This window comes from Phocoena sinus, chromosome 18, assembly GCF_008692025.1.
Source record: "Phocoena sinus isolate mPhoSin1 chromosome 18, mPhoSin1.pri, whole genome shotgun sequence".
In the NCBI taxonomy this organism is placed as follows: domain Eukaryota; kingdom Metazoa; phylum Chordata; class Mammalia; order Artiodactyla; family Phocoenidae; genus Phocoena; species Phocoena sinus.
Genome location: NC_045780.1, coordinates 7,063,518 through 7,087,514, shown reverse-complemented (window position 1 = coordinate 7,087,514; position 23,997 = coordinate 7,063,518). Strand labels below are relative to the sequence as shown.

Here is a 23,997-nt window from a genome sequence, read left to right as displayed (position 1 = left end):
TTTTTAGTTTCCTTAATTTGTTGTTTAGTAACCTCACCATTTTGGTTTGAAAAAGTTCTAGAATCTTCTTTGTAGTACTTACTTTGTATTCAGGTCTCATTTCTACCATTGAGAAACTTTGGGTGCTAGGGCACGTCCTTTGACTAGCTTCTTTTTTTTTAACATCTTTATTAGTGTATAATTGCTTTACATTGTTGTGTTAGTTTCTGCTGTATAACAAAGTGAATCAGCTATACATATACATTTATCCCCATATCTCCTCCCTCTTGGGTCTCCCTCCACTCTTCCTATCCCACCCCTCTAGGTGGTCACAAAGCATGGAGCTGATCTCCCTGTGCTATGTGGCTGCTTCCCACTATCTGTTTTACATCTGGTAGTGTATATATGTCCATGCCATTCTCTCACTTCGTCCCAGCTTACCCTTCCCCCTCCCCATGTCCTCAAGTCCACCCTAAGTCTGTGTCTTTATTCCTGTCCTGCCCCTAGGTTCTTCAGAACCTTTTTTTTTTTTTTTTTTTTTGACTAGCTTTATACACTGTCCTCTTCTGTGAATTGAGAGCCTTAACCTTGACTACTGCAATAGGTCTTTGTTTTTCTGCTTCTCCTTCTCCCTCCAGCCCATCCTTTTTCCAAATCGCAGCTAGCAGGGTCATTTTAAAATGTAAATCAGATCCTGTCATTCCCCTGCTTAGTACATTTCAAAAACTTCCCCGTGTACTTAGAATAAAATCTAAATTCCTTCCCATGGCCTATACGGGCCCAGTGAGCTGGCCTCTGATCATCTCTCCAACTTATTCTTTTTGCTCAATACCTTTTAGCTATAGTAAATAGCTATAGACCATAGCTATAGCTATAGACCATTCAGTTTTTTCATAGCACTTAACAGTTTATACTTATGTATGTTTTGGGTTTGTTTACGTGTTAATTGTTTCCACCACAAGACTGGATGCTCAGTGAGGGCAGGTAATGTATTTTCATTCACTGATCTGAAACTGAATGTGTTGGACATAGATGGTCACATATTTATTGTTCTTAAAATCCTATGATTCCTATTACTTCCAGATAAGTGTGCAGCTTTTCCTTTCCCTTGGTAGTGTTTATCAAATCCTCCCCCACCACTTGGACATTCATATTAAAATGACTGTCTGCCTATATATTTTTTTTTTTTTTTTTTTTTCTGCGGTACGCAGGCCTCTCACTGTTGTGGCCTCTCCTGTTGCAGAGCACAGGCTCCGGACGCGCAGGCTCAGCGGCCATGGCTCACGGGCCCAGCCGCTCCACGGCATGTGGGATCTTCCCGGACCGGGTCACGAACCCATGTCCCCTGCATTGGCAGGCGGACTCTCAACCACTGCACCACCAGGGAAGCCCTGCCTATATTTTTTAATACTAATTTTTTGGTAAGTCTAAAATTACAGTGTCAGGACTTCCCTGGTGACGCAGTGGTTGAGAATCCATCTGCCAATGCAGGGGACACGGGTTTGATCACTGGTCTAGGAAGATCCCACATGCCAAGGAGCGACTAAGCCCGTGTGCCACAACTACCGAGCCCGTGAGCCACAACTACTGAGCCCGCATGCCACAACTGCTGAAGCCCACGTGCCTAGAGCCCATGCTCCGCAACAAGAGAAGCCACTGCAATGAGAAGCCCATGCATTGCAATGAAGAGTAGCCCCTGATCGCCGCAACTAAAGAAAGCCCATGCGCAGCAGTGAAGACCCAACGCAGCCAAAAATAAATAAATAAAATAGTTACAGTGACATATCAAAGCTGGTTAAGTCCCAGATATATCAGTGTCTGTTGCATTCTTTGGTTGATTTATTTCTAGAACAGTTTTAAAATGATTACACAGTGTTCCCAGTGATTTGTTTGAATGTGACTAGCCTTGGCCTATCATTATTATAAAATGTGATTCTAGGCTGTGCTTATTTTAAATTTGTTGATGTTATTTTTGTTGCGTAGGCATGCCAGCAGTTTATTCCTTTTAAGTGTCAGTATTGGGATCTGTCATCTGAAATACAAGAATCTTTCTGAAAACTTAGCTTAATTCTGTTGCCGTGCTACCCAGGGACAGTAAATTATTCATTTTGGGGTCAAGTCACCAGAGTCCTGTTTGGTCATTTACCTAGTGGCTTAAAGAACTAGAGTGTTTGCCCAAAGGGAGCCATTTAGGCCTCTCTCAGCACTTAGGATCTAGTTTATGGTCTATCTCAGATGGAGTGTGGTAGGAGAGGTTCATCCTGTTCTCTCTCTTCAGATTGAAGCTTAGGAAACTGACTCATTTTTGGACCATATTTCCTTTCATTTTTACATTAACAGTAACTGTGGAGCTGAAGCTCTGGGGAGGTGCTTGGCTCTGTCTGCTGAAGTAGTTCCAGTGGTTGAACTCTCTCTGGCAGCTGAGCATGTTTCATTTAAAGCTCTTCAGAGCGGAGTAAATCTTGGCAGAACTCCATAGAAACCATAGCATATAATTCTTTTTTAAAGCTACTATATTATTAAATAAAGAATTTGGGGTAAAGTGATTGCTTTAATGGTCCTAATGATACTATTTTAAAAGGTCCTTTTATCATTGTCATTACAGTGACTTTATGATGTGGTCCAAGGACCTTACTAGGAAGAAACCCTCAACCCTGAGTGGGTACTTACAGGGACAGGGAAAAGGCTTTGTAAGATGCCGTTCAGAGTGCCACCTCTTTCCTCATCGCTGCCTCTTTCTTGGATGCTTAGGAGAATAGCTCTGCCATACATAACCTAGTCTTTTGGTTTTTTTAATGAAGTATAGTTGATTTACAATGTTGTGTTAGTTTCAGGTGTACAGCACAGTGATTCAGTTATACACATTATATATATATATTTTTTTCAGATTCTTTTTCCTTATAGGTTATTACAAAATATTGAGTATAGTGCTATACAGCAGGTCCTTGCTGGTTACCTATTTTATATATAGTAGTGTGTGTATGCTAATCCCATCCTCCTAATTTATCCCTCTCCACCATAACCTGCTTTTAAGCTTTAAGCTGATTCAGCCAGGCATGAGGTGGTCTGATGCTGTGAAAAAGCATGGATCTGTGGAGTCAGGAAGATCTTAGTTAAAATCTGTACTCTGACATTTAATAATTGTGAACTTAAGTTCCTTAACTTTCTGAGACCCACTTCCTTATCTGTAAAAATAGGGTTATAATACCTACCTTGTAGGGTAGTTGTATTAAATGAGATAATATATGAGAGATTTCTTGCCATGCAGTAGGTTTTCAATTGATTTCTTTTCTTCCTCTGTGTTAATACTCAAGTATTTTTTAGTGGTGGTAGAAATCCCATGCATCCGCAAATTTAGAGGTATGTAGCTCATTTCAGTCTTACGTGCAACTGTCCCCTCGAGAATGTAAATTTGAAGTGTCTAATAAAGTTGGCCAGTTCATCTATTCCTGATGAATTAAATAGGGGAGGATGGCATTTGGGTAATTAGCAAACAGTATTTAAAAAAATAGCCATTTAAAATGGTTACATTGCAATATTTTGAAAGCTTAATGATGTTAATTAAAATTATCTTGTTATTGATCAGCATTTTTTTGTACCTGTCCCCAGGGAAGGAAAAATATGCAAGACGGTGCAAGTGATGGTGAAATTCCAAGATTTGATGGTGCTGCATATGATAAGGATCTGGTGGAAGCCCTTGAGAGAGACATTGTCTCTAGGAATCCTAGCATTCATTGGTTAGTCTGTTAAGTTCTTGAATTACAGTAGTGGAGAAAACAAATTGTAGGTTGGCTTGGTGTGAGTCTTGTCTTGTCATCCATTCATCTCCTGATTATGACCTCATCCGTAATATGAGTGTGCAGAATTGGTAGGACAGTTCTTCTCCAGAATATAACCAAGACATTTTCAGACTAATCTGACGCGGACATAACTGACAAAGGTTGTTGATGGAATAACATGTCCTAATTTATAATTGCAATATGTTTTCACTGATCATTTTATACAGTAAAAATTAGAATAATGTTCTTAATGTAAGAAAAATTTCATAATTTAAAAAAAATTAAAAGAATTGGTATTGATCATAAATCAAAGATGTCCCTGAATAAGCATGAAACTTTGCTCTTCTTACAAAGGGATGACATAGCAGATCTGGAAGAAGCTAAGAAGCTGCTAAGGGAAGCTGTTGTTCTTCCCATGTGGATGCCTGACTTTTTCAAAGGGATTAGAAGGCCATGGAAGGTGAGAATTTATTGAAGTAATATAGGTATAAAACTGCTGCTTGCGTGGTAAAGAACGGCAGCACTGTAGTTTCTTTGTGTGTTTATTAACACAGTTTGTAAAGGTTGGGGGAGGTTGGGCAGTCCTCAGGTACCTGGATTTGGATTTGTGGTTGCGATATGCTGCCTCTGCCTGGCAGGAGAGGGGCCTGGAGTGGTGGAACTATAGTCTTTAAAGTCACTTCCCTCAGGGGCGCTGAGCTAGAGATGAGTTTTAAGAATTTTCTAGATGTCTGTTTTTGTAAATAAAAAGTTAGCAAGGGGCTTCCCTGGTGGCGCAGTGGTTGAGAGTCCGCCTGCCGATGCAGGGGATGTGGGTTTGTGCCCCGGTCCGGGAAGATCCCACATGCCGTGGAGAGGCTGGGCCCGTGAGCCATGGCCGCCGAGCCTGCGCATCCGGAGCCTGTGCTCCGCAACGGGAGAGGCCACAACAGTGAGAGGCCCGCATATCAAAAAAAAAAAAAAAAAAGTTAGCAAGCAAATTAAATAGTAATAGTGCATAGTCATAGAATAAGTGTTTGATCAAATAAATTATTTTTTTAAAAGCCGGCGTATTTCTCAGTAATTAATTAGTTTGAACACGTCATCTAGGCTTGGTGTAATTCTCAGATGTAATCAGAATGTTTATGTCTTTTTAGCTTGCCCAGGACTAGTTCCTCCTAAGTTCAGTGTTTTCATTTTAGCATATTAAAAACCCTTCCGACAGCTGCTGCCTGGAACTTTTTTTGGTCTTAGCCATAGGCAGACTCTTTCTTTACTCTGACTGGTAGAGTGAAATAAAAGCGTGATCTTACTTTGCCCTTCCGAATTAGCTGGGAAGGTCTTTTACCTTCGCAATACCTCTTCCTTGTTTGATGTGCCTAAAAGTAGAGAGGAGGAGAAATCGTGTGTTTACATAAATGGCTTGGAACACCCATGGCATTTTGATTGCCTCTCACAACTTAAAAACTTTTACAGACTGTTTGTTATAGATTTACCTGGTTTGGGGACCATATTACCATAAATTTCCCCTTTATTATAACTTTAAAAACAATGTTTAAAAGAAATAATAAGGCCTTGATAAAATAGGTATTTAAAGGAGTTTTAAACCAGCTGGAATGGTAGGTATAACCTATGTATCATGACGAGCCCTGTACACTTTTAGCAAGAGGGTAATTTGCAAATGTATGAAGATCACCTTGGCAGCAGTATGCAGGCTGGATTGGAGATGGGCATAGATGGATACAGAGAGGAGTCTGGTCAGGAGGCTGTTGCAATAATCTAGCCAAACGATGAGGACCTGAACAAAGGCGTTCGTTACTTGGCCAATGAAGAATGAGTGGATCTGTGAGAGATATTTAAAAGGTGTAAGTGATAACATTATGACATGATGGTTTATAGGGGTAGGGAGAGGACTCTTAGATTCCAGGCTTGAATTACAGGAGTATGCAGTTGCTCAGATACCAACTAACCAAAATTGGGCCAAACTTCACAGGTTGAGGTCAGTTTTCCACAAGACTGCCCTCACTTCAGATGCCAACCACAAATTTGGGGGTCCCCAGGTCACCCTCACTCTGACAGCTGGCTGTAAATTTGGGGGTTCTCACTGCACCCTCAGGTTTGATAATTCTCTAGAATGACTCACAGAACTCAGGAAAGCATCGTACTTCCGATTATAGTTTTTGTTATAGCAAAAGGAGGCAGATCAGAACTAGCCAAAGGAAGAAGTGCGTAGGGTGAGATCTGGGGGGATGCTGACAGTGTAGCTTCTGTTGTCCTTTCCCTTGCAAGCAGGATGCTTTACCCTCCTAGCGCATGGATGTGTGACAGTATACACAGTACTGCCAACAGGGAAGCTCACTCAGGCTTCAGTGTCCAGAGGTTTTACATAGTCATAATGTAAGGTTGCATAGTCATAATTGATTGAATGGATGCCCATATGTCTCAATCTCCAGTCTCCCTTCTCTCCCCAGAGGTCTGGTTGACATCGCATGGCTCAAAGCCCCAGCCTGCTAATCACAGGGTTGGTTTTTTGGGCAAGGCCAGCCCCCATCCTGAGTCATCTCATTAGCATAATCTATATAGGGACCCACCATGAGCCACCTTATTAGCCTAAAATTTCAGGGCCCAACATGAACAACATGAACAACAAATTTCAGGGCCCAACATGAACAACAAAGACACTCCTTTCACTTGGGAAATTCCAAGGGTTTAGAGTCTGCCTCCCAGGAACTAGGGAAAAGGGCCAGCCAAATTCTTCATTAAATAGGGTACAGTGAACTGATACTGGAAATGAAGGAGAGGAGCAGATGTAAATAGAAACAAAATATATTTAGGTGAAAACTCAGTGGGTAATTGGAAATAGAGGTCTGAAGCTCGTGCTAGAGTTTAAGTTTAAATTAAAATTGTGAGATATAAGTGGTGGTTGATAATTTAGGTATGGATGAAATTGTTCAAGGAGTTTTATAAAGGGTTTTCAAAAGAGCAAAAGATTTAGAATTGCTTTGGGAATATAAAGGGCAGGGGCAAGAGGAGACCTGAAAGCCACTGAAGATGGTCATGAGTAGGAGAAGCATCAAGAAAGAACCGTGTCATAGAACCAACCTAGGGAGCAGGGGTTTCAGGGAGAAGGCAATGAGCACCAGGTATCGGCACCATCCAAGGTCAGAGAGAGGGAAAGAAGCTGTGAGTTGAAAAGTGACCATCGGTTGGGACTTCCCTGGACATCCAGTGGTTAAGACTCCGTGCTTCCAAGCAGTGGGTGCGGGTTCGATTCCTGGTCAGGGAACTAGGATCCCGCGTACTGTGCAGTGGTGTAGCCAAAAAAAAAATATGTAAAACTCAAAACAGAAAAGGAAAGAAAAGTGACCATTGGATTAGTAAATTAGGTATTTTTAGTGAAGGTGTAGAGGCAGAAGTCAGACTGTAGCTTGTGAAGAACAAATAGTAAACATAAACCATTTCTTTAAGAAGGTTGGCTGGGAAGGGGAAGGAAGAGGTAGATAGTAGCCAGAGGATTTGTAGGGTCAAGTGAAGGATTTTATTTTTTAAATAAATAGAGCCCACAGAGGAGGAGATACAGGAAATAGAGGAGATAATTGACAGGGTAATGTCATGAGGAGGGGAAGTTTATAAACGCTGTACTGTATCTATGAGCTGTGTCTGCGCACAGATGCTAACCCTGGAAATTATCTCCTGCTGGACGTGACCACATTAATGACATTACGGGAACTGAGAGGGCATTGAGAGGGGATGGTGGAAAGAGAAATAGAAACTTTTCTATAGCTGTGCCAATACCATTAGTTGTCTTTACAGTTTTCAAAATATCAATCTCATGTATAAAGCCTTCTTGCAAAGCAAAAATTTTTCTTGTAAAACTAGTGTTTCAAATCCTAGTGATCCCTGGTTGTCCTGGGTGTCAAAATTCTATAGCTAGAAGAGCATTTGGACGGTTTCTGAATTTAGAGTTTATGAAACTTTGATATGCACATAGTTTTCAAAGTTTAAATCCCCCAAAACTAATTGAATTAAATTAACAAATGGCTCCAAATTCCTCTTAAGATCACGAACTATTATGCAAAAGAAATGTAGTGTTAACTATATATCTGAACTCTCATTAAAAGTGTTAGAAGGAAATAATAAGTATTTAAAAATCCGTTAGTCTTCAAGACTAGAGGATTGGTGTTCTTGGATAATTTTTACTCCTCATTGATTTATTTTTATGGAACGTTTTTCTGTTTGTTTCAAAGGTGAGAAGTAACTAAAATTTATATTTTAGTCTATGTAGTGGCCTTTTCATTACTAACACTATCTTATGTAAACTCTTAACTGCCTAGCACAGTTAAACTGATAAAAGGCTAATTTGATTATGTTTGAATCACCACTAGATTTTAGCTACCTTATTTATTAACTGATGAATGGATCTTTATTTCTGATTAAAAGTGTATATTGTAAGTGTGTTGTTGAAGATAGGTTTTGTACCTTAGGAGGGCGAGGGATATATAATTCTGCTCCATGTGGTAGAGAATGTCATCTTATTTTCATTGCTTAAACAGAGCAGTCACTCTTAAGCGGTGCTCAAGACCATACATATTTGTCTTCTGCCAGGTTCAGGAAAATCGGTGGGCTCTTTCTAAATGTACCAGGAGATTCTTTGTTGTCTAGGCCCTTTGTTAGCCCATCTCTGAGTACCTCTGATTTGAGACCTTTTGTGAAACCATTCTTCATTTTTGTTTTTTCTGTCTGTGAAATGGTATTCGTGCCCAATGCGCCATGAGTTTACTGTGGCAGTTGAGCTTATCTTTTGATGGGAAGGGTTTCGTGTACAGTAATCATTGCTGATATTCTATTAGAAAGCACATTAATCTGATAAATCATTTCGTGTGTCCTTTGGAATTTCAGGGCGTGCTGATGGCCGGGCCCCCAGGCACCGGTAAGACCATGCTGGCTAAAGCTGTCGCCACTGAGTGCGGTACAACATTCTTCAACGTCTCGTCTTCCACACTGACGTCGAAGTACAGAGGGGAATCTGAGAAATTAGTTCGTCTGTTGTTTGAAATGGTGAGTGATGTTATATTCGGATTTCAAAGCACTGTTGGTGTAGGCACATGGTATCCCTTTAATCTAGATCCGTTCACCCAGGGATCCTTTTAAGAAAGGGCAAGTGTACTTATAGTTTCACAGTTCTTGACACGCTAATAAGACACGGGGCGGTGGGTTTTGTGGAGTGGTTGATGTGTCTTCAGCATACCTTCCTCTCTGAAGTAAAAGCCCTTTGGCATCCCGTCCAGTTCAGGTAGAAGAGACTTTGGAAATGTGTGTGGTTTGACTGATATTTCTGGATCTCTAATGAGCTGGTGAGCGGAAGTATATTTTAACATATATTTTGAAAATCAGAAATTGATCTATCATTAAAGTTTGTTCCTTTTTCAAAGTAGTTTGCATTAGCTACTTAAGACTGCATATTTGAGGATAGATTGGTGATTTATCTTTAGGAACTTTTTGTATTATGGAAATTTTCAAACACAAAAGTAGAAAGAATAGTACCGTGAATCCTCGTGTATCTGTCACCTGACTTCACCAACCATATAACTTATCTTTTATGTTTAGAAATTTTTCTGTTTCTGATATGATTGATTAATTTAACCTCTGTCTATAAGCAAGTGATGGCATTAAAGCAGTGAGAAATTTCTGCTCTTTTTCACCATTGTTTTAGTCGGAGAAAATGTCTTTTAAAAACTTCAGATTATTTCAGGAGGTCACTAAATGATTTCTTTAAACTATTTTCACAAAGGCTAGGTTTTATGCCCCCACCACCATCTTCATTGATGAGATAGATTCTATCTGCAGTCGAAGAGGAACCTCTGATGAGCACGAGGCAAGTCGCAGGGTCAAGTCTGAGCTGCTCATTCAGATGGATGGTAATTGATATTTAATTACTGTCTCTAAACTGTTTTGGTCCCTTTTTGAATTTTGTGTAGATTCATACTTTGGAAATTCTCAACGACCGGACTAGAAGGCAGCTGAATGTATTTGTAATCATTTATTCATCCACGCATTTGTACATTTGTTCATGCACTACAAAAAGCATCTGTTGCTTACTTGCACCATCTCAGGTTCTGAGGTTAAAAAGAAAAGGACTGTTGTGGCCTTCAAGGAGCTTACTATTTAGAGCAAAGCCTTTAGAGATATGGCTCAGGATCCCAGGGGCCTTTAAGACTCTTTTAAAAGGTATGCAAAGGCCAAACTATTTTCATAGTAATATCAAGATGTTATTTACCTTTTTCACTTTCATTCTCTCACAAATCTCATTTTTAATTTTTAATAATAAATGTTGATATACTACCTGCACACAAAAGCTCTTTGGAGGTCAGTAGTCTTTAAGGGTATAAAAAGGATTCTGGGACCAAAATTTTTGAGAACCACTGATCTAGCTGAGAAGCAGGCACTTCACAGACAATTACAATACATTATGAGTTCTGTGGTAGAACTAAACTCTGGGTTTAGTGAAAACATAGTACGAGAGGTAGCACCCGGACTAAGAGAGTCATAGAAGGGAATAGCTGACTTGGGCTTTGAAATATTGGTATAAGTTATTCAGACCAAGAAGAAAAGGCTTTGGGGAGCCATTGGAGGAAGGGAGTGATGGGCCCAGAGCTACTTTTTAGAGATATATCACTCTGGTAGTTGTATGGTGAATAGGAGGCTATTTAAGCAAATTATGAGAAAACATAAAGTGTGTTAAAAAAAGTATATATATATATATATATATATATATATATGTATGTATGTATGTATGTATATCCACAGTGCATTGTTTTAAAATAGCTGTGGTTATCCACCAACCATAGATACTAATTGAATACTTAAAACGTGTGTTGCATACGGTGCCAGGCACTATAAGATACATAAAATAATGTAGTACCAGGAGCTCCTTCCCTCAATGAGTTAACCGTCTTAATTTCTGTTAAAGTGTAATATGAGAGACAGGAGTGACTATGTTGTACTTGTTCTATAGCTGTCTGTTGACTTATCTGGTTCTGACACCATGCAGAGGTCAGAAGAACTGCGTCATGTTCGTCATTGAGCCTCTACCACCAAGCCTGTGGCCGATGCTTAGAAACGTTAGTTGAATGAAAGAATAAAGGACTGTAAGAAAAACGCTCTTCTTTCCCCCTTACCGTATATAGGAGTTGGAGGAGCGTTAGAGAATGACGATCCTTCCAAAATGGTTATGGTATTGGCTGCTACTAATTTCCCATGGGACATTGATGAAGCATTGCGAAGGAGATTAGAAAAAAGGATATATATACCTCTCCCAACAGGTATGATGCCTTCCTTTTACTATATTTTGATCTTTCTTTTACTCTCTGTTACATTTTTCTATTTCTGTAGGTCTTTATTCCCTTGGCATTCCACTTAAAGAAGTTATAGCCTCACAAAACCCATTTGTTATTTATGGAAACAGAGGCCTCAGTACTCTGCTGAAGTTTCTTACATTCAGAGGAGTGGTTGTGTTAATAAGTTGATAGGACATCTAAGTTTTACTTTTATTTATTTTTAATTAATTTATTTTTCTGGCCGTGTTGGGTCTTCGTTGCTGCGTGCAGGCTTTCTCTAGTTGTGGCAAGCGGGGGCTACTCTTCGTTGTGCTGTGCGGTCTTCTCATTGTGGTGGCTTCTCTCGTTGCAGAGCACAGGCTCTAGGTGCGTGGGCTTCAGTAGTTGCAGCACACGGGCTCAGTAGTTGTGGCACGTGGGCCCTAGAGTGCACAGGCTTTAGTAGTTGTGGTGTGTGGGCTCAGTAGTTGTGGCATGTGGGCTCAGTAGTTGTGGCTCATGGACTCTAGAGCGCAGGCTCAGTAGTGTGGTGCACGGGCTTAGCTGCTCCACAGCACGTGGGATCTTCCCTGACCAGGGATCAAACCCCATGTCGCTTGCATTGGCAGGCAGATTCTTAACCACTGTGCCACCAAGGGAAGTCCCTAAGTTTTACTTTGAAACTTGAGTCTTCATTAAAACTTACGTGGGGCTTCCCTGGTGGCACAGTGGTTGAGAGTCCGCCTGCCGATGCAGGGGACACAGGTTCGTGCCCCGTTCCGGGAGGATCCCACATGCCGCGGAGCGGCTGGGCCCGTGGGCCATGGCCGCTGAGCCTGTGCGTCCAGAGCCTGTGCTCCGCAGCAGGAGAGGCCACAGCGGTGAGAGGCCCACATACTGCAAAAAAAAAAAAAAAAAAAAAACAAAACTTCTGTGATACAAGTTTTTGTCCCTGTACTACAAAAAACAATGTACATTGATAAGAATGTAAAAATTTTAAAACATTTTTATAATGAAAAAAACTTCAGTGATTAAAAATAAAGTTCTCTTGGGATCTTTTTTGAAGTATGCTGCTTTGAAAAAATATTTCTTCTGTTGATGAATGTTGACATTTTCATAAGTGAGTTTTTTCTTTTTATATTGAGATAAAATTTACATACAGTGTGAAATGTACAAATCTTAAGTGTACAGTTTGATGAGTTTTGACAAATGAATACTCTTGTTTAATCGGTACCCTACTCACAATGTGGACATTTATTTCACCTTGAAAGTTCCTCTGTGCCCCTACCAGTTGACTCAAACCCCTAACAGTCATTCACCTTCCTGAGTTTTAACACCATAGATTAGTTTTACCTATTACTAAACTTCATATAAATGGAATCATGACATATGTACTCTTGTGCATCTGGCTACTTCCACACAACATAATGTTTCTGAAATTCATCCATCTGGTTACATGTATCAGTAGTTTATTTGTGGTGTGATTACATGACAATTTGTTTATTCCCTTTTTGATGGACATTTGAGTTATTTCTAGGTTTTGGCTATTATGAATGAAGCTATAAATATTTTTGTATAGATCTTTTTATAGATGAATATTTTCAATTCTTTTGGGTAATATAGATAAGAAGAGAATAGGTGGATCATAGGGTAGGTATGTGTTTAACTTTATAATGCTCAAACCATTTTCCTAAGTGGTTGTACCATTTTATACTCTCACCATCAATGAATGAGAATTCCAATACTTCCATATTTTTGCCAACATTTGGTATCGCCAGTATTTTAATTTTAGTCATTCTAGTAAGTGTGAAATGCCTTATTTTCTTTCAGTTTGTGGTTTGCCTTTCAATTTTCTTTATGGTGTCTTTTGATAAGCAGAAGTGTTAATTTTGATTAAGTCCTCTTGTCAGGTTTTTCTTTTATGGATAGTGCTTTTTGTATCTTAAGAAATCTTTGCTTACCACAAGGAGTCAAAGGTTTTCTCCTATATTTTCCTTTAGAAATTAGAGTTAGATCTGTGATCCATATTGAATTAATTTTTTGTATATGTGTCAATTGTTGGTTGAGTTTCATTTTTTTTCATATGTATATTGAGTTGTTCTAGCATCACTTGTTAAAAGGAGTTTTATTTTTCCATTGAGTTACTTTGGCACCTTTGTTGAAAATTATTTTGCTGCATATATGTGGGTCTATTTCTGAATTCTCTGTTCTGTTCCATTGATTAAAAAAAATTAGATATAGGGTTATCCTGTCAGGTTATCTATTTTTCATTGAGTAGGCTTTGGTAGTTTGTGTTTTTCAAAAAATTTGTCCCTTTCCTCTAGGTTGTCAGGTTTATTGGGATTTGACCTAATACAAACATGGAAGCTGACTAAATGGTTTATGTGAGGCTGTTGATTTCATGTCTGGTTCTGGAGCCTGAAGTCAGTAGGGAGGGCAGTAGGAAGAGAAGATGAAATGGTGGAAACAAGAACAAACTGTAACCTGTGGGGATGAGCTGGAACTCATGAGGATAGACTGGAACCCACACTGGGCTCTCATTGCCTCTAAGAGTTACAACTGATGATTGGGGTGTCCTTTAGAAGAAGCTGGCACTCTTTGTAACAGTACTAAAGGTACACCTGGCTTAGGAGTCAAGCTGCAGGAGGAAATCTGACAGGAGCTGGAAAGAGTTGGAGGCCCAGGTGCTGCCCCTCACTAAAAAGATGAGCCGGCAGACAAGCGACAATAGGCCTCAGCTGCAAATGCTCTTCATGCCCTGAACTAACTTTCTGAGTTGATCTCAGTTCTGCCTTTCACATCTTGTCCATAATGACTGATGTGGTCCCCACTAACCCAGAACTATGTAAAGAAGAGAATTCTGAGAAGTGAAATTCTAACTTCACTGAAGTTGACACAGTACAAATCCACACACCTTATTTTCTGTTTTGTCTGTATGATCTGTAATAATGGCTCAATTTTCATTCCTAGAAGAGGTAATTTGTGTTTTATCCCTGTTGTTCTTGATCATTCTTGCTAGACATTAATCAGTGTTATTAATCTTTTCAAAGAACCAGCTTCTTGCTTTGTTAATGTTCTGTTTTGTATTTCATTGATTTTTATCTCTTCTTATTTCTCCCTTATACTCTTGAGTTTAATTTTCTCTTTTTTTATGAAGTTAGAAACTTAGACTGTTGATTTTAAACCTTTGTTCTTTTTCTTTTAATATAAACATTTAAGGTTGTATTTCTCTTAAAGCACTGCTTTGGCTTCATCCCACAAATTTTGTTATATTTTCTTTACTATTCAATTAGAAATATTTAAAATTTTTCCTTTTTCTTTTTTTCTTTGACTCTTGAGTTATTTAGAAGTATGTGGTTTAGGGAATTCCGTGGCGGTCCAGTGGTTAGGATTCTGTCCTCTCACTGCTGAGGGCCCGGGTTCAATCCCTGGTTGGGGAGCTAAGATCCCACAAGCCATGAGGCAAGGCTGAAGAAAAAAAAAAAGTATGTGGTTTAGTATCCAAATATTTGAGGATTTTCTAGATGTCTTGTTGTTGTTGATTTCTAACTTAATTCCACTATAATTGAGAACTACTCTGTAAGGTGTCAGTTTTTGAATTTTGTTGAGATTTTATGATTCAGCACATAGCGTGTCTTGCTGACTGTTTCAGCGGCAGTTGAATAGAATATTTATTCTGTACTTGTTGAGACAATGTTCCATAAATGTCAGTTAGATCAAGTCGTTGTGATAGTATTGTTTAAATCTTCTAGATCCTTAATGATTTTTCGCTCTGGTTTTTTTTATCAATTATTGAGAGTGGGTGGTTAAACTTTTTAAGTATGATTGTGAATTGGTTTATTTTTCACTTTAATTCTGTAAATTTTTGCTTCATGCAGTTTGAAGTCCTGTCATTAGGTACATAAACAGTTATCATTATTATATCTTCTTGATTCTTCTACCTTTATGAAACATCTCTTCATCTCTGATTAAATCCTTTGACTTGATGTTTACTTTGATATTAATATAGCCTCACCATCTTTGTTTTGCTACTGTTTGCATGATGTATCTGCTTCCTTCCTTTAATTTTCACCTTGTACGTGTTTGTATTTGCAGTGCAGTTCTTGTAGACAGCATATAATTGGGTCTTACTATTTGTATAGTTTATCTTTGCTTTTTAATTGCAATATTTTGTCCATTGAAATATAATGTAATTATTGACATGGTTATGTTTAAGTCTGCCATTTTGCTATTTGTCCCTTTTGTTTGTTCTTTACTCTGTACCTCCTTTCTTAATTTCTCTTAATAGTTGACTCTTTTTTAGTATCCATTTTAATTTACTTATTGGCTTTTAGCTATACTTAACTGTGTATTTTTTGGCAGTTACTCTAGGGATTTACAATATGCATCTGTAACTTATTACAGTCACTGTAGAGCTAATATTGTACCACTTCATGTAAAATGTAAGAACCATTTGCCTCCCCCAGCCTTTGCGCTATTTTGTCATGTATTTTACATCTGCATACATTGTAAATCCAAACATATAATGGGCTTAAATTGTCAGTTCAAACTTAAATTAAGAGGAGCACAAATAGTAGTCTTTTCTGTTTACCTACATATTTAGCATCCACTGCTCTGCTTTCCTTTTTAAGGTTCAAGTTTCCAGCTGGGTCCGTCTCTCATTTGTCTAAAGAACTTCATTTAATAGTTAAGGTCTGCTAGCATCAAATTCAGTTTTTGTTTTCTGAAATGTCTTTATTTCACTCTTATTTCTGAAGGCTGTTTTTGACTGGTAAATAATTCTGGGTTGAAAGAGGGCTTTTTGTTTGTTTTTTGTTTTGTTTTGTTTTCTCTCAGTGCTTATAAAGATATCATTCTATAATCTTCTGGCCTCCATTGTTTTTTTCATGTGAGGTCAGCTGCCACTCCTATCATTGTATGTAATATATCATTTTTCCTCTAGTTATTTTTTTAAATTCAGCTTTATTGAGGAATAATTTATATATACTAAGCTTTATCCACATAAAATTTGATGAGTTTGACAATTGCATACAGCCATGAAACACACCACAATCAAGATGCAGAGCATATCTTTCATCCTGAAAGGATTTCTTGTGCCCCTTTGCAGTCCATTCTTCTCTCCCCAAAACACTTCCCACCTCAGGCAACCACTGATCTGATTTTTGTCACTATAGATTATTTTGAATTTCACATAAATAGGATCATACAGTATGTATTATTTTGTGACTGGCTTTTTTTTTTTTTTTTCACTCAGCATGTTATTGTTTTTTATTGGTGAGTAGTATTCTGTTATATGACTGTACCACAGATTATTTATCTATTCTCTTATTGATGGATATTTAGATAATTTCTAGTTTGGGACTGTTATAAGTAAAGTTGCTATAAACATTCATGTTCAGTTCTTTGTGTAGACATATGTTTTCATTTCTCTTGGATAAATACCTGTGAGTATATGTTTAACTATAGAAAACAAGCTGGTATTTTCTTGAGTGTTTGTCCTCTACAGCTGACTTTTTGGATATTCTATTTATCATTGTTTTTCAGCAATTTGACTATGATGTACCTCTGTGGGGTTTTCCTTTTATTTATCCTGCATGTGTGTTGGACTTTCTGATATTGCTGCACAGATCACCGGGACTCTGTTAAATTTTTTTTCAATCTTTTTTCTTTCTATTCCTCAGGTTGGTAGTTTCTGTTCACTTGTCTTCATGTTCACCGACACTGTTTTCTTCTGCCATCGCCAATCTGCTTTTAATCCTGTCCAAATCCTGTCCAGTGAATTTTTCATTTCACACGTATTGACATTTTGCAAATCTAGCATTTCTGTTTTGTTGGGTTTTTTTTTATAGTTTCCATTGCTTTGCTGGGATTCCTCATCTGATCATTGATTTTGTATATATTTTCCTTTAATTCTTTGAGATGTTTCTCTCCAAAAGGTGGAGCTTAATTCCCCTCCTCTTGAAAATGGATTGGACTTAGTGATTTGCTTCTAAGGAAAAGAATATGGCAGAAGTGATGCCATATGACATCCAAGGCTAGATCATAAAAAGGATTAAACCTTTTTATCTGAAGGCCATCTGCTGACAGAAATCCCTCTTTCTCTGGGGATCTCTTTTGTTCTGTTCAGGCCTTCAGCTGATAGATTGAGGCCCACCCACATTATGGAGCACAGTCTCCAGCAACTTAAATATTAATTTCATCCAAAAACACCCTCACAGAAACATCTAGAATAATGTTTGAACAGATATCTGGGCACTGTGGCCCAGCCATGTTGACACATAAAATTAACCATCACAGACCCTAAACCAGAATTTTCTAGCTAGACTGCTCCCAAACTCCTGATGCACAGAAACCGTGAGGGTAATAACTTGTTGTTTTAAGCCACTAAGTTTTAGTATAATATGCTGTTCTGAAATAGGTAATTGATATACTACTTTATAGTTTTTGTCAGCTAATTCTAACATGTGGAACATCTGTTTCTATTTGCTATTTAAAAATTTTTCATGTATGGGTCACATTTTTCTGTTTCTTCACACATTCAGTAATTTTTATTGTATGCTCTGCATTTTAGAGAGTCTGGATTATGTTGTTTTCTTTTAAACGGTGTTGAGATTTGTTCTGGCAGGCACTCAAATTATGGGCAGAACTTAAAAAGTCACTTTGCAGTTCTTTACTCTCTGTTGACTAATGCATGAAAAGAGTTGCCTGTTATATTTTAATAGTTGTTTACCATAGAAGGATAAGTCTGATACCACTTTTTTTTTTAACGATGGCCAGAAGTCATAGCCTCCCCTATGACTTTTGAAGCTTAATTATTGTAATATTCCTTATTCACTTTTGCAACTAGATCTCAAGGGTGTATATAAATAATTGGTAGATTTCTAGTCCACAGATTATCTTTCCTGACTGCTACTACATATTCTATTAATTCTAATATCATTACTTAAACAGAAAATATTTTCTTAAAATAATGCTTAACTTACTAATTGAGCTTATAGAATAATAAACTTATTTAAAGCAATAATGGAAGTGATTCAAACTGTCCTGAAATATTACTCCTCCCAGAAGCAGCTCCTTAGTGTCTGGCTTGCTCTTCTATTAGTCACATGAAGATTTGAAATTTGAGTGGTTTATTATCACTCCCGATTTAATAAATTTCTTCCCTTTCTCTTTCCCCCTTTTTTCTCTTCTTCCTTGCTTTCTAAACAAAATGTGTGTATGACACCTAGTATATTTATTTATTCATTATTATTTTTTTTGGCGATACGCGGGCCTCTCACTGTCGTGGCCTTTCCCGTTGCGGAGCACAGGCTCCGGACGCGCAGGCTCAGCGGCCATGGCTCACGGGCCCAGCTGCTCCGTGGCACGTGGGATCCTCCCGGACCGGGGCACGAACCCGCGTCCCCGGCAATGGCAGGCGGACTCTCAACCACTGCGCCACCAGGGCAGCCTGACACCTCGTATATTTATATGAAATCTTTTAACTTTGCTATTGTGCACAATGATTATAAATACTGATGGGGAAAATAAAGCTTTGCTACTTGAATTGACATCATCTGAGCTTTTGTACTTTGAACTTTAATTCACTATAGCAGACAGAAAAAATATAGTTAGAAAAATAATTGACGATAGGAATTTTATAAACCGCTGAGGAAAGCTTGGGTTGAGGAGAAAGATATACTTTATGGTACAAAGATAGGAATTCAGCTCTCTTTGAAACATTGGAGAAGAACATAGACCTGGCTGACTATTGGGATTTTTTCTAAACTTGTTTTCCTTTATGAAAAGGTTATGTTATAGGTAATGGTAAAGTAATAGTCATTATAGGTAATGACTTTTAGGTGCTTCTCTTTGCTCATTACTAGTCTGAATGTGTGTACCTCATGACCACAGAACTTGAGAAATTGCTTTCTCCTAAAGGACTCCCGAACAAATAATCATAATTAGAACTCCACCCTTTCTAACTTCTTCTTTTATCTGTGTTAATTAATTTCACAGGTGTTTATTTAGCTCTTTGCTATCTGAAAGACATTTATTAGGTACTGTGGGAATATAAAGTGTACAATCCTTGTCCTTAGAGAACTCACAGTGTGGTTGGAAGGGGGCATACACCTACCCTAACAGCAGGGAAACAAGGGAGCATGTGATACTGGAGTTGCCCGTAGTACTTTTGGGGTGGAAACGTGGAACAGTAAATTCTGACTGAGGTGCTTAGGGGAGACTTCATGGAGGCAGTTGCGTCTTCGCTGAATTTCCATAGAGAAGAACAGAAACAAAGGCATGGTTGCTTGAAAGTGAATGGCCAGCTGTTGTGGCCGGAGCATCTGGTGGGATAAAAGGGTCTGGAAGAGACAGAACTATAAAGAAAATTTGGAAAGATGAGAGAACTGAAAGAATGATTTGGGGGCTTCCCTGGTGGCGCAGTGGATGAGAGTCCGCCTGCCGATGCAGGGGACACGGGTTCGTGCCCCGGTCTGGGAGGATCCCACGTGCCGCGGAGCGGCTGGGCCCGTGAGCCATGGCCACTGAGCCTGCGCGTCCGGAGCCTGTGCTCTGCAACGGGAGAGGCCACAACAATGAGAGGCCCACGTACCGCAAAAAAAAAAAAAAAAAAGAATGATTTGGAAATCTAGGGTAAAATTAATGGAAAGAAAAGTAGATTATATTAAAGTAAAAAAATTGAAGGACATTTTATGAACAAAAGCAACCATGAAAAGCAATTTTTAGTTGGAAAAGGCAAGAAGTATAAGAATGAAAATAGATAAAACAAGGAAGGCCACCCAAAAAGGCGTATTGTAAGTTATGTAATTTACATAAAGAAATATGCAGATTTCTTTAAGATTGCGAGGCAATTAGAACTTGATGGCAAGAAAAGTCAGTGTATCAGTTACTCTTGCTGTTTAACATACCATTCCAAACAGTCTTCTTTTGCTCACAGATTCTGGGATCAGGAATTCAGATAGGGCACCACAGGGATGGTTTGTGTCTGTTCCATGATGTCTGGGTCACAACTGGAAGATCAGCAGCTGAGGGTGACTCCACATCTGGAGCCTGGCATCATCTGGAGTGTCTTCACGCACGTGCCTGGTGGCTGAGGCCTGGGGCCTCAGGTGGGGCTGTCTTTCTGGAGCACCTCTGTGTTACTTGGGGTTATTCCATGTGGCCTGGGCTTCCTCAGGCATGGTGGCCTCAGCTTGTCACATTTCATACGTGGTAGGTCAGGGCCCCAGGTGTGATTGTTCCACTGGAAAAGGTGGAAGGTGCATTGCTTCTTATGACCTAGCCTTGGGGGTCACGTAATGTCACCTCTGCTGTACTCTGGGTTGAAGCATTTACAAGCCCCCCCATTTTCAAGAGGAGGGGAATCAGACTACCTCTGGGTGGAGGAGTGGAAGGCCACATTGCAGAAGCGTGTGTGGGAGGAGAGGCTCTTGCACCATGTTGGTAAATACAATCTGCGGTAGTCGACAGATGGAAGAAGTCAGGTAACAGGCACAGGTGGAGCTTGGCCTTATACCAAGTCTCTTCTTACTTTATGCATCTGAATTATGGCCGCAACCACTGCTCAGCCTAATGAACTCCTTTCTCCAGCCCCCTTCACTTAGTTGTTTGGCTTTTAGGCCAACCTCCCCAAACCACCAAGGCACCACAGAGTCTCTTAGACTCTGAGTGATTCTTATTTCCTATCCCATCAGGGTCAGAGTACTTTTTTTTTAAACTGTAAGTTCATACCTTATCTATCCTATTTGTGTCTATTTGCATTTCTTAATACTGTGTTGTACTTTTCTACTTACCTTTTTTTTTCATTCGTGCTTCTTCCTGCTTCCATGTCATAATTTATGGTGCTCTCATTTCCCAGATTGTTCTCCCTCTTCCTTTGTATTTAAATTTTATTGATTTTTCAAAGTTGACATGAAAGCATACCAATTCTGTGAAGTCTTCTTTGCCGTGGTCTCTCTCCCTGTGTGGACTTCACTCCCCTGGGTGTTTCCTCTGTGCTATCTAACCCCCAGGTGGTCCTTAATAGAAGGGATCTGGCTTTTCTCCATCTCCCGCTAATCCTGTTTGTTGATTGACTGAAGGTAGTGTGCGTGATGGGGCGACTGCCATTTACTGAGCGCTGCCTGTGGACTGGGCTTTACGTGTATTAGCTCATTTAACCCTCACATCAGGCTTGTGAGGTAGATTCTGTTCTTATCTTTACTTATGAGAAACTGAGGCCCCGAGCAGTTAGGTATCTTGCCCGGTGCGGCAGAGCAGGGATGTGCGCCCCGGCCATTCTGGCCCCACAGCACACACTCCTTATCTGTCGTGCTGGACTGCCTCCAGTACTCAAGAAGAAGTTGTGTGATCCATCTAGCAGTGTTTATTTAAATTTCAAATGTGTATTAACTTGCTTATGTAGCATTGGCCGTTCTTTATACTGTTGTTAACACATTAACCCCTCGTTAAATCCTTTCACAAGCTTATTACATATCATTAATTCAGTTTTATAGAGATGATAAATCCTGCTTAGAATCTTCTGACAAATCATTGATACAACCAGTATTAAAAGTTATCTTTCCCAAATCATAGTTACTAGGGAAGAGGAGGATGCTTCCTACTAAGCTTCAGTCCCACCAGCCCTCACTTATGAGCAGCTTTATGCTCCGAAGTTCATTTAAGTCGACTGTCAAGAACTTTGCTTCGGGCTCCCCTGGTGGCGCAGTGGTTGGGAGTCCGCCTGCCGATGCAGGGGACACGGGTTTGTGCCCCGGTCTGGGGGGATCCCGCGTGCCGTGGAGCAGCTGGGCCCGTGAGCCACGGCCACTGAGCCTGCACGTCCAGAGCCTGTGCTCTGCAATGGGAGAGGCCACAACAGTGAGAGGCCCGCGTACTGCAAAAAAAAAAAAAAAAAAAGAACTTTGCTTATGGGGGCGAATAAGTTATATTAAACTTGATGCTTTAAGTTCTTCGGGCAGGCCACGGTAAAACGTTTTGATTTGCAAATACAGTGGTGTTCTAACATGGGAACTGAAAGAGCAAAGTGATGTTCGTTCACTAACATCCACCTGCTGTGTGTGGAGCTCTTGGGCTGAACTTGGAGCTTTCCCTGCGGCATCCGGAGCACGAGCGCCTCGTGCAGCAGTGGCCCTGTGAGCTCCCTCCCTTCCCCGTCTTTCTTCCCACGCCCCTCTGGCTGACCACCTGAGCGGAGGACTTCCTGGGCCCGCACCACCTGTGGGTACCCATGCTCACTGCCACATGCTTCTGCCTGTGGCAGAAGATGGTCAAGGATAGGAGCTCCCGAGGTGAAGGGATTCTGGAGGTCACAATTTTCTAGTCACACGCAGATCCTGCCTGCTTGCTGCTTCTCTTTTCACCCTGGCTGCTCTTTGCGTTGCTTTGCTCCACCTTACTGCAAGCGTGTGTGTGTGAAATATAACTCAGATACAAAAAAATCTGTTAAAATGTCCAATTTATCCAATAATTGGCAAAGCAAACAACCGTCGAAGCACCTGCTGGGACAGGAAGTGGAGCAGTGTCAGGCCTCCGCGCTCCGTAGTATGTTCCTTCCCGGCACAACTCCCTTCCAGTTCCTGCTGGTAATCACTGTCACTGCTTCTAGGGAAATAATTTATTGTTTTTCCTTACAATTTTATCACCTAGTAATGTATCCCCACACACAGTTTTGCCTCCTTTTAAACTTTACATAAATGAATCACATTAATTGTGTTCATTTGTAGCTTGCATGTTTTGCTCAGTGTGTTTTTAAGATTCATCCATGTTGTGACGCGTAGAGGCAGCTTGTGTTTGTGGCGGTGTGCTGTTGCATTGTATTAGTTTGTTAGGACTGCCATAACACAGTACACCCACAGACTGGGTGACTTAAACAAGGGAAACTTATTTTATCACAGTTCTGTAAGCTACAGGTCCAAGATGAAGGTGTTGGCAGGATTGGTTTCCTTCTAGGGCCTCTTTCCTTAGCTTGTAGGTGGCCATTTTCTTTTATGTCCTCATGTGGTCTTTCCTCCTGTTGTGTGTCTCTGTGTCCTAGTCTTCTTGTAAAGATACATATTGGATTAAGTCATATTGGATTAGGGCCCACCCATCTGACTCATTTTACCTTAATTACCTTTCTTAAAGGTCCTGTCTCCAAATACAGTCACATTCTGAGGTATCAGAGGTTAGAGCTTCAACATAAGAATTTAGCAGGGGACATAGTTCAGCCCATAACATCCATTATGTGATTGTCATATTTTTGGATGGGCGTTATGATTATTTCCAGTTTCAGGCTATTCTACTGCTATGAGCATTCTTCTACATGTCTAATGGTGCAAGTGCCTACGTCTCTTTAGGCCAGGATGGAGCATTCCATCCTAGGAGTGAATTGCTAGGTCATGTTGCATAGCTGAAACATCAGTGGATAAATCCAGGCCATCTTCCAGAGTGGTTGCTTCAGTTTCCACTCCTCCCAGCAATGTATGAGAGTTCCCATTGTTTCACAATTTTCCATCACTTGGTATTGTCAGACTTTTAAATGCGTACCAGTCTTTTGGTGTGCAGTGCTTATTGCGGTTTAATTTGTATTTCCTATATTATTAAAGAATTTGAACATCTTTTCCTTTATTGATTGGCCATTTTGATTTTGTGATATATTTGTTCAAGTTTTTTGTCCATTTTTCTATTAGGTGGTCTGACATTTTCTTATTGATTTGTAGGAAGTCCTTACATATTCTAGATATAAGTTTTTTGTTAAATCTGGTGTAAATATTTTCTCAAACTCTGTAGATTGTGTGTTCTCACTGTTTTACAGTCTTGATGAATAGGCGTTCCTAATTTTAATGGGGTCAGTTTATCCGTCTTTTTCCATGTAGTCGATTTTTTAATGTATCTTAAGAATATTTACTGTGAGGTCATTAAGATAGATTCCTGTTTTATCTTCTAAAATGCTTATAATTTTG

The 23,997-nt window shown here is 39.7% G+C and overlaps 1 protein-coding gene across 5 annotated transcripts in view; it reads left to right on the top strand.

Annotated features, from left to right (window-relative positions):
• Window positions 1-23,997, top strand: part of KATNAL1 (katanin catalytic subunit A1 like 1) — an 81,093-nt gene that overhangs the window by 44,754 nt on the left and 12,342 nt on the right. For all 5 annotated transcript variants that reach the window (XR_004346715.1, XR_004346718.1, XR_004346716.1 and 2 more), the window contains 5 exons: window positions 3,589-3,716; window positions 4,113-4,218; window positions 8,637-8,795; window positions 9,529-9,655; window positions 10,925-11,059. Coding sequence is in view for 1 of the 5 variants with exons in the window: in XM_032611620.1 (XP_032467511.1) it covers window positions 3,589-3,716; window positions 4,113-4,218; window positions 8,637-8,795; window positions 9,529-9,655; window positions 10,925-11,059 (655 nt within the window). In the remaining 4 variants the exon portion in view is untranslated. The remainder of the gene's footprint in view (window positions 1-3,588; window positions 3,717-4,112; window positions 4,219-8,636; window positions 8,796-9,528; window positions 9,656-10,924; window positions 11,060-23,997) is intronic.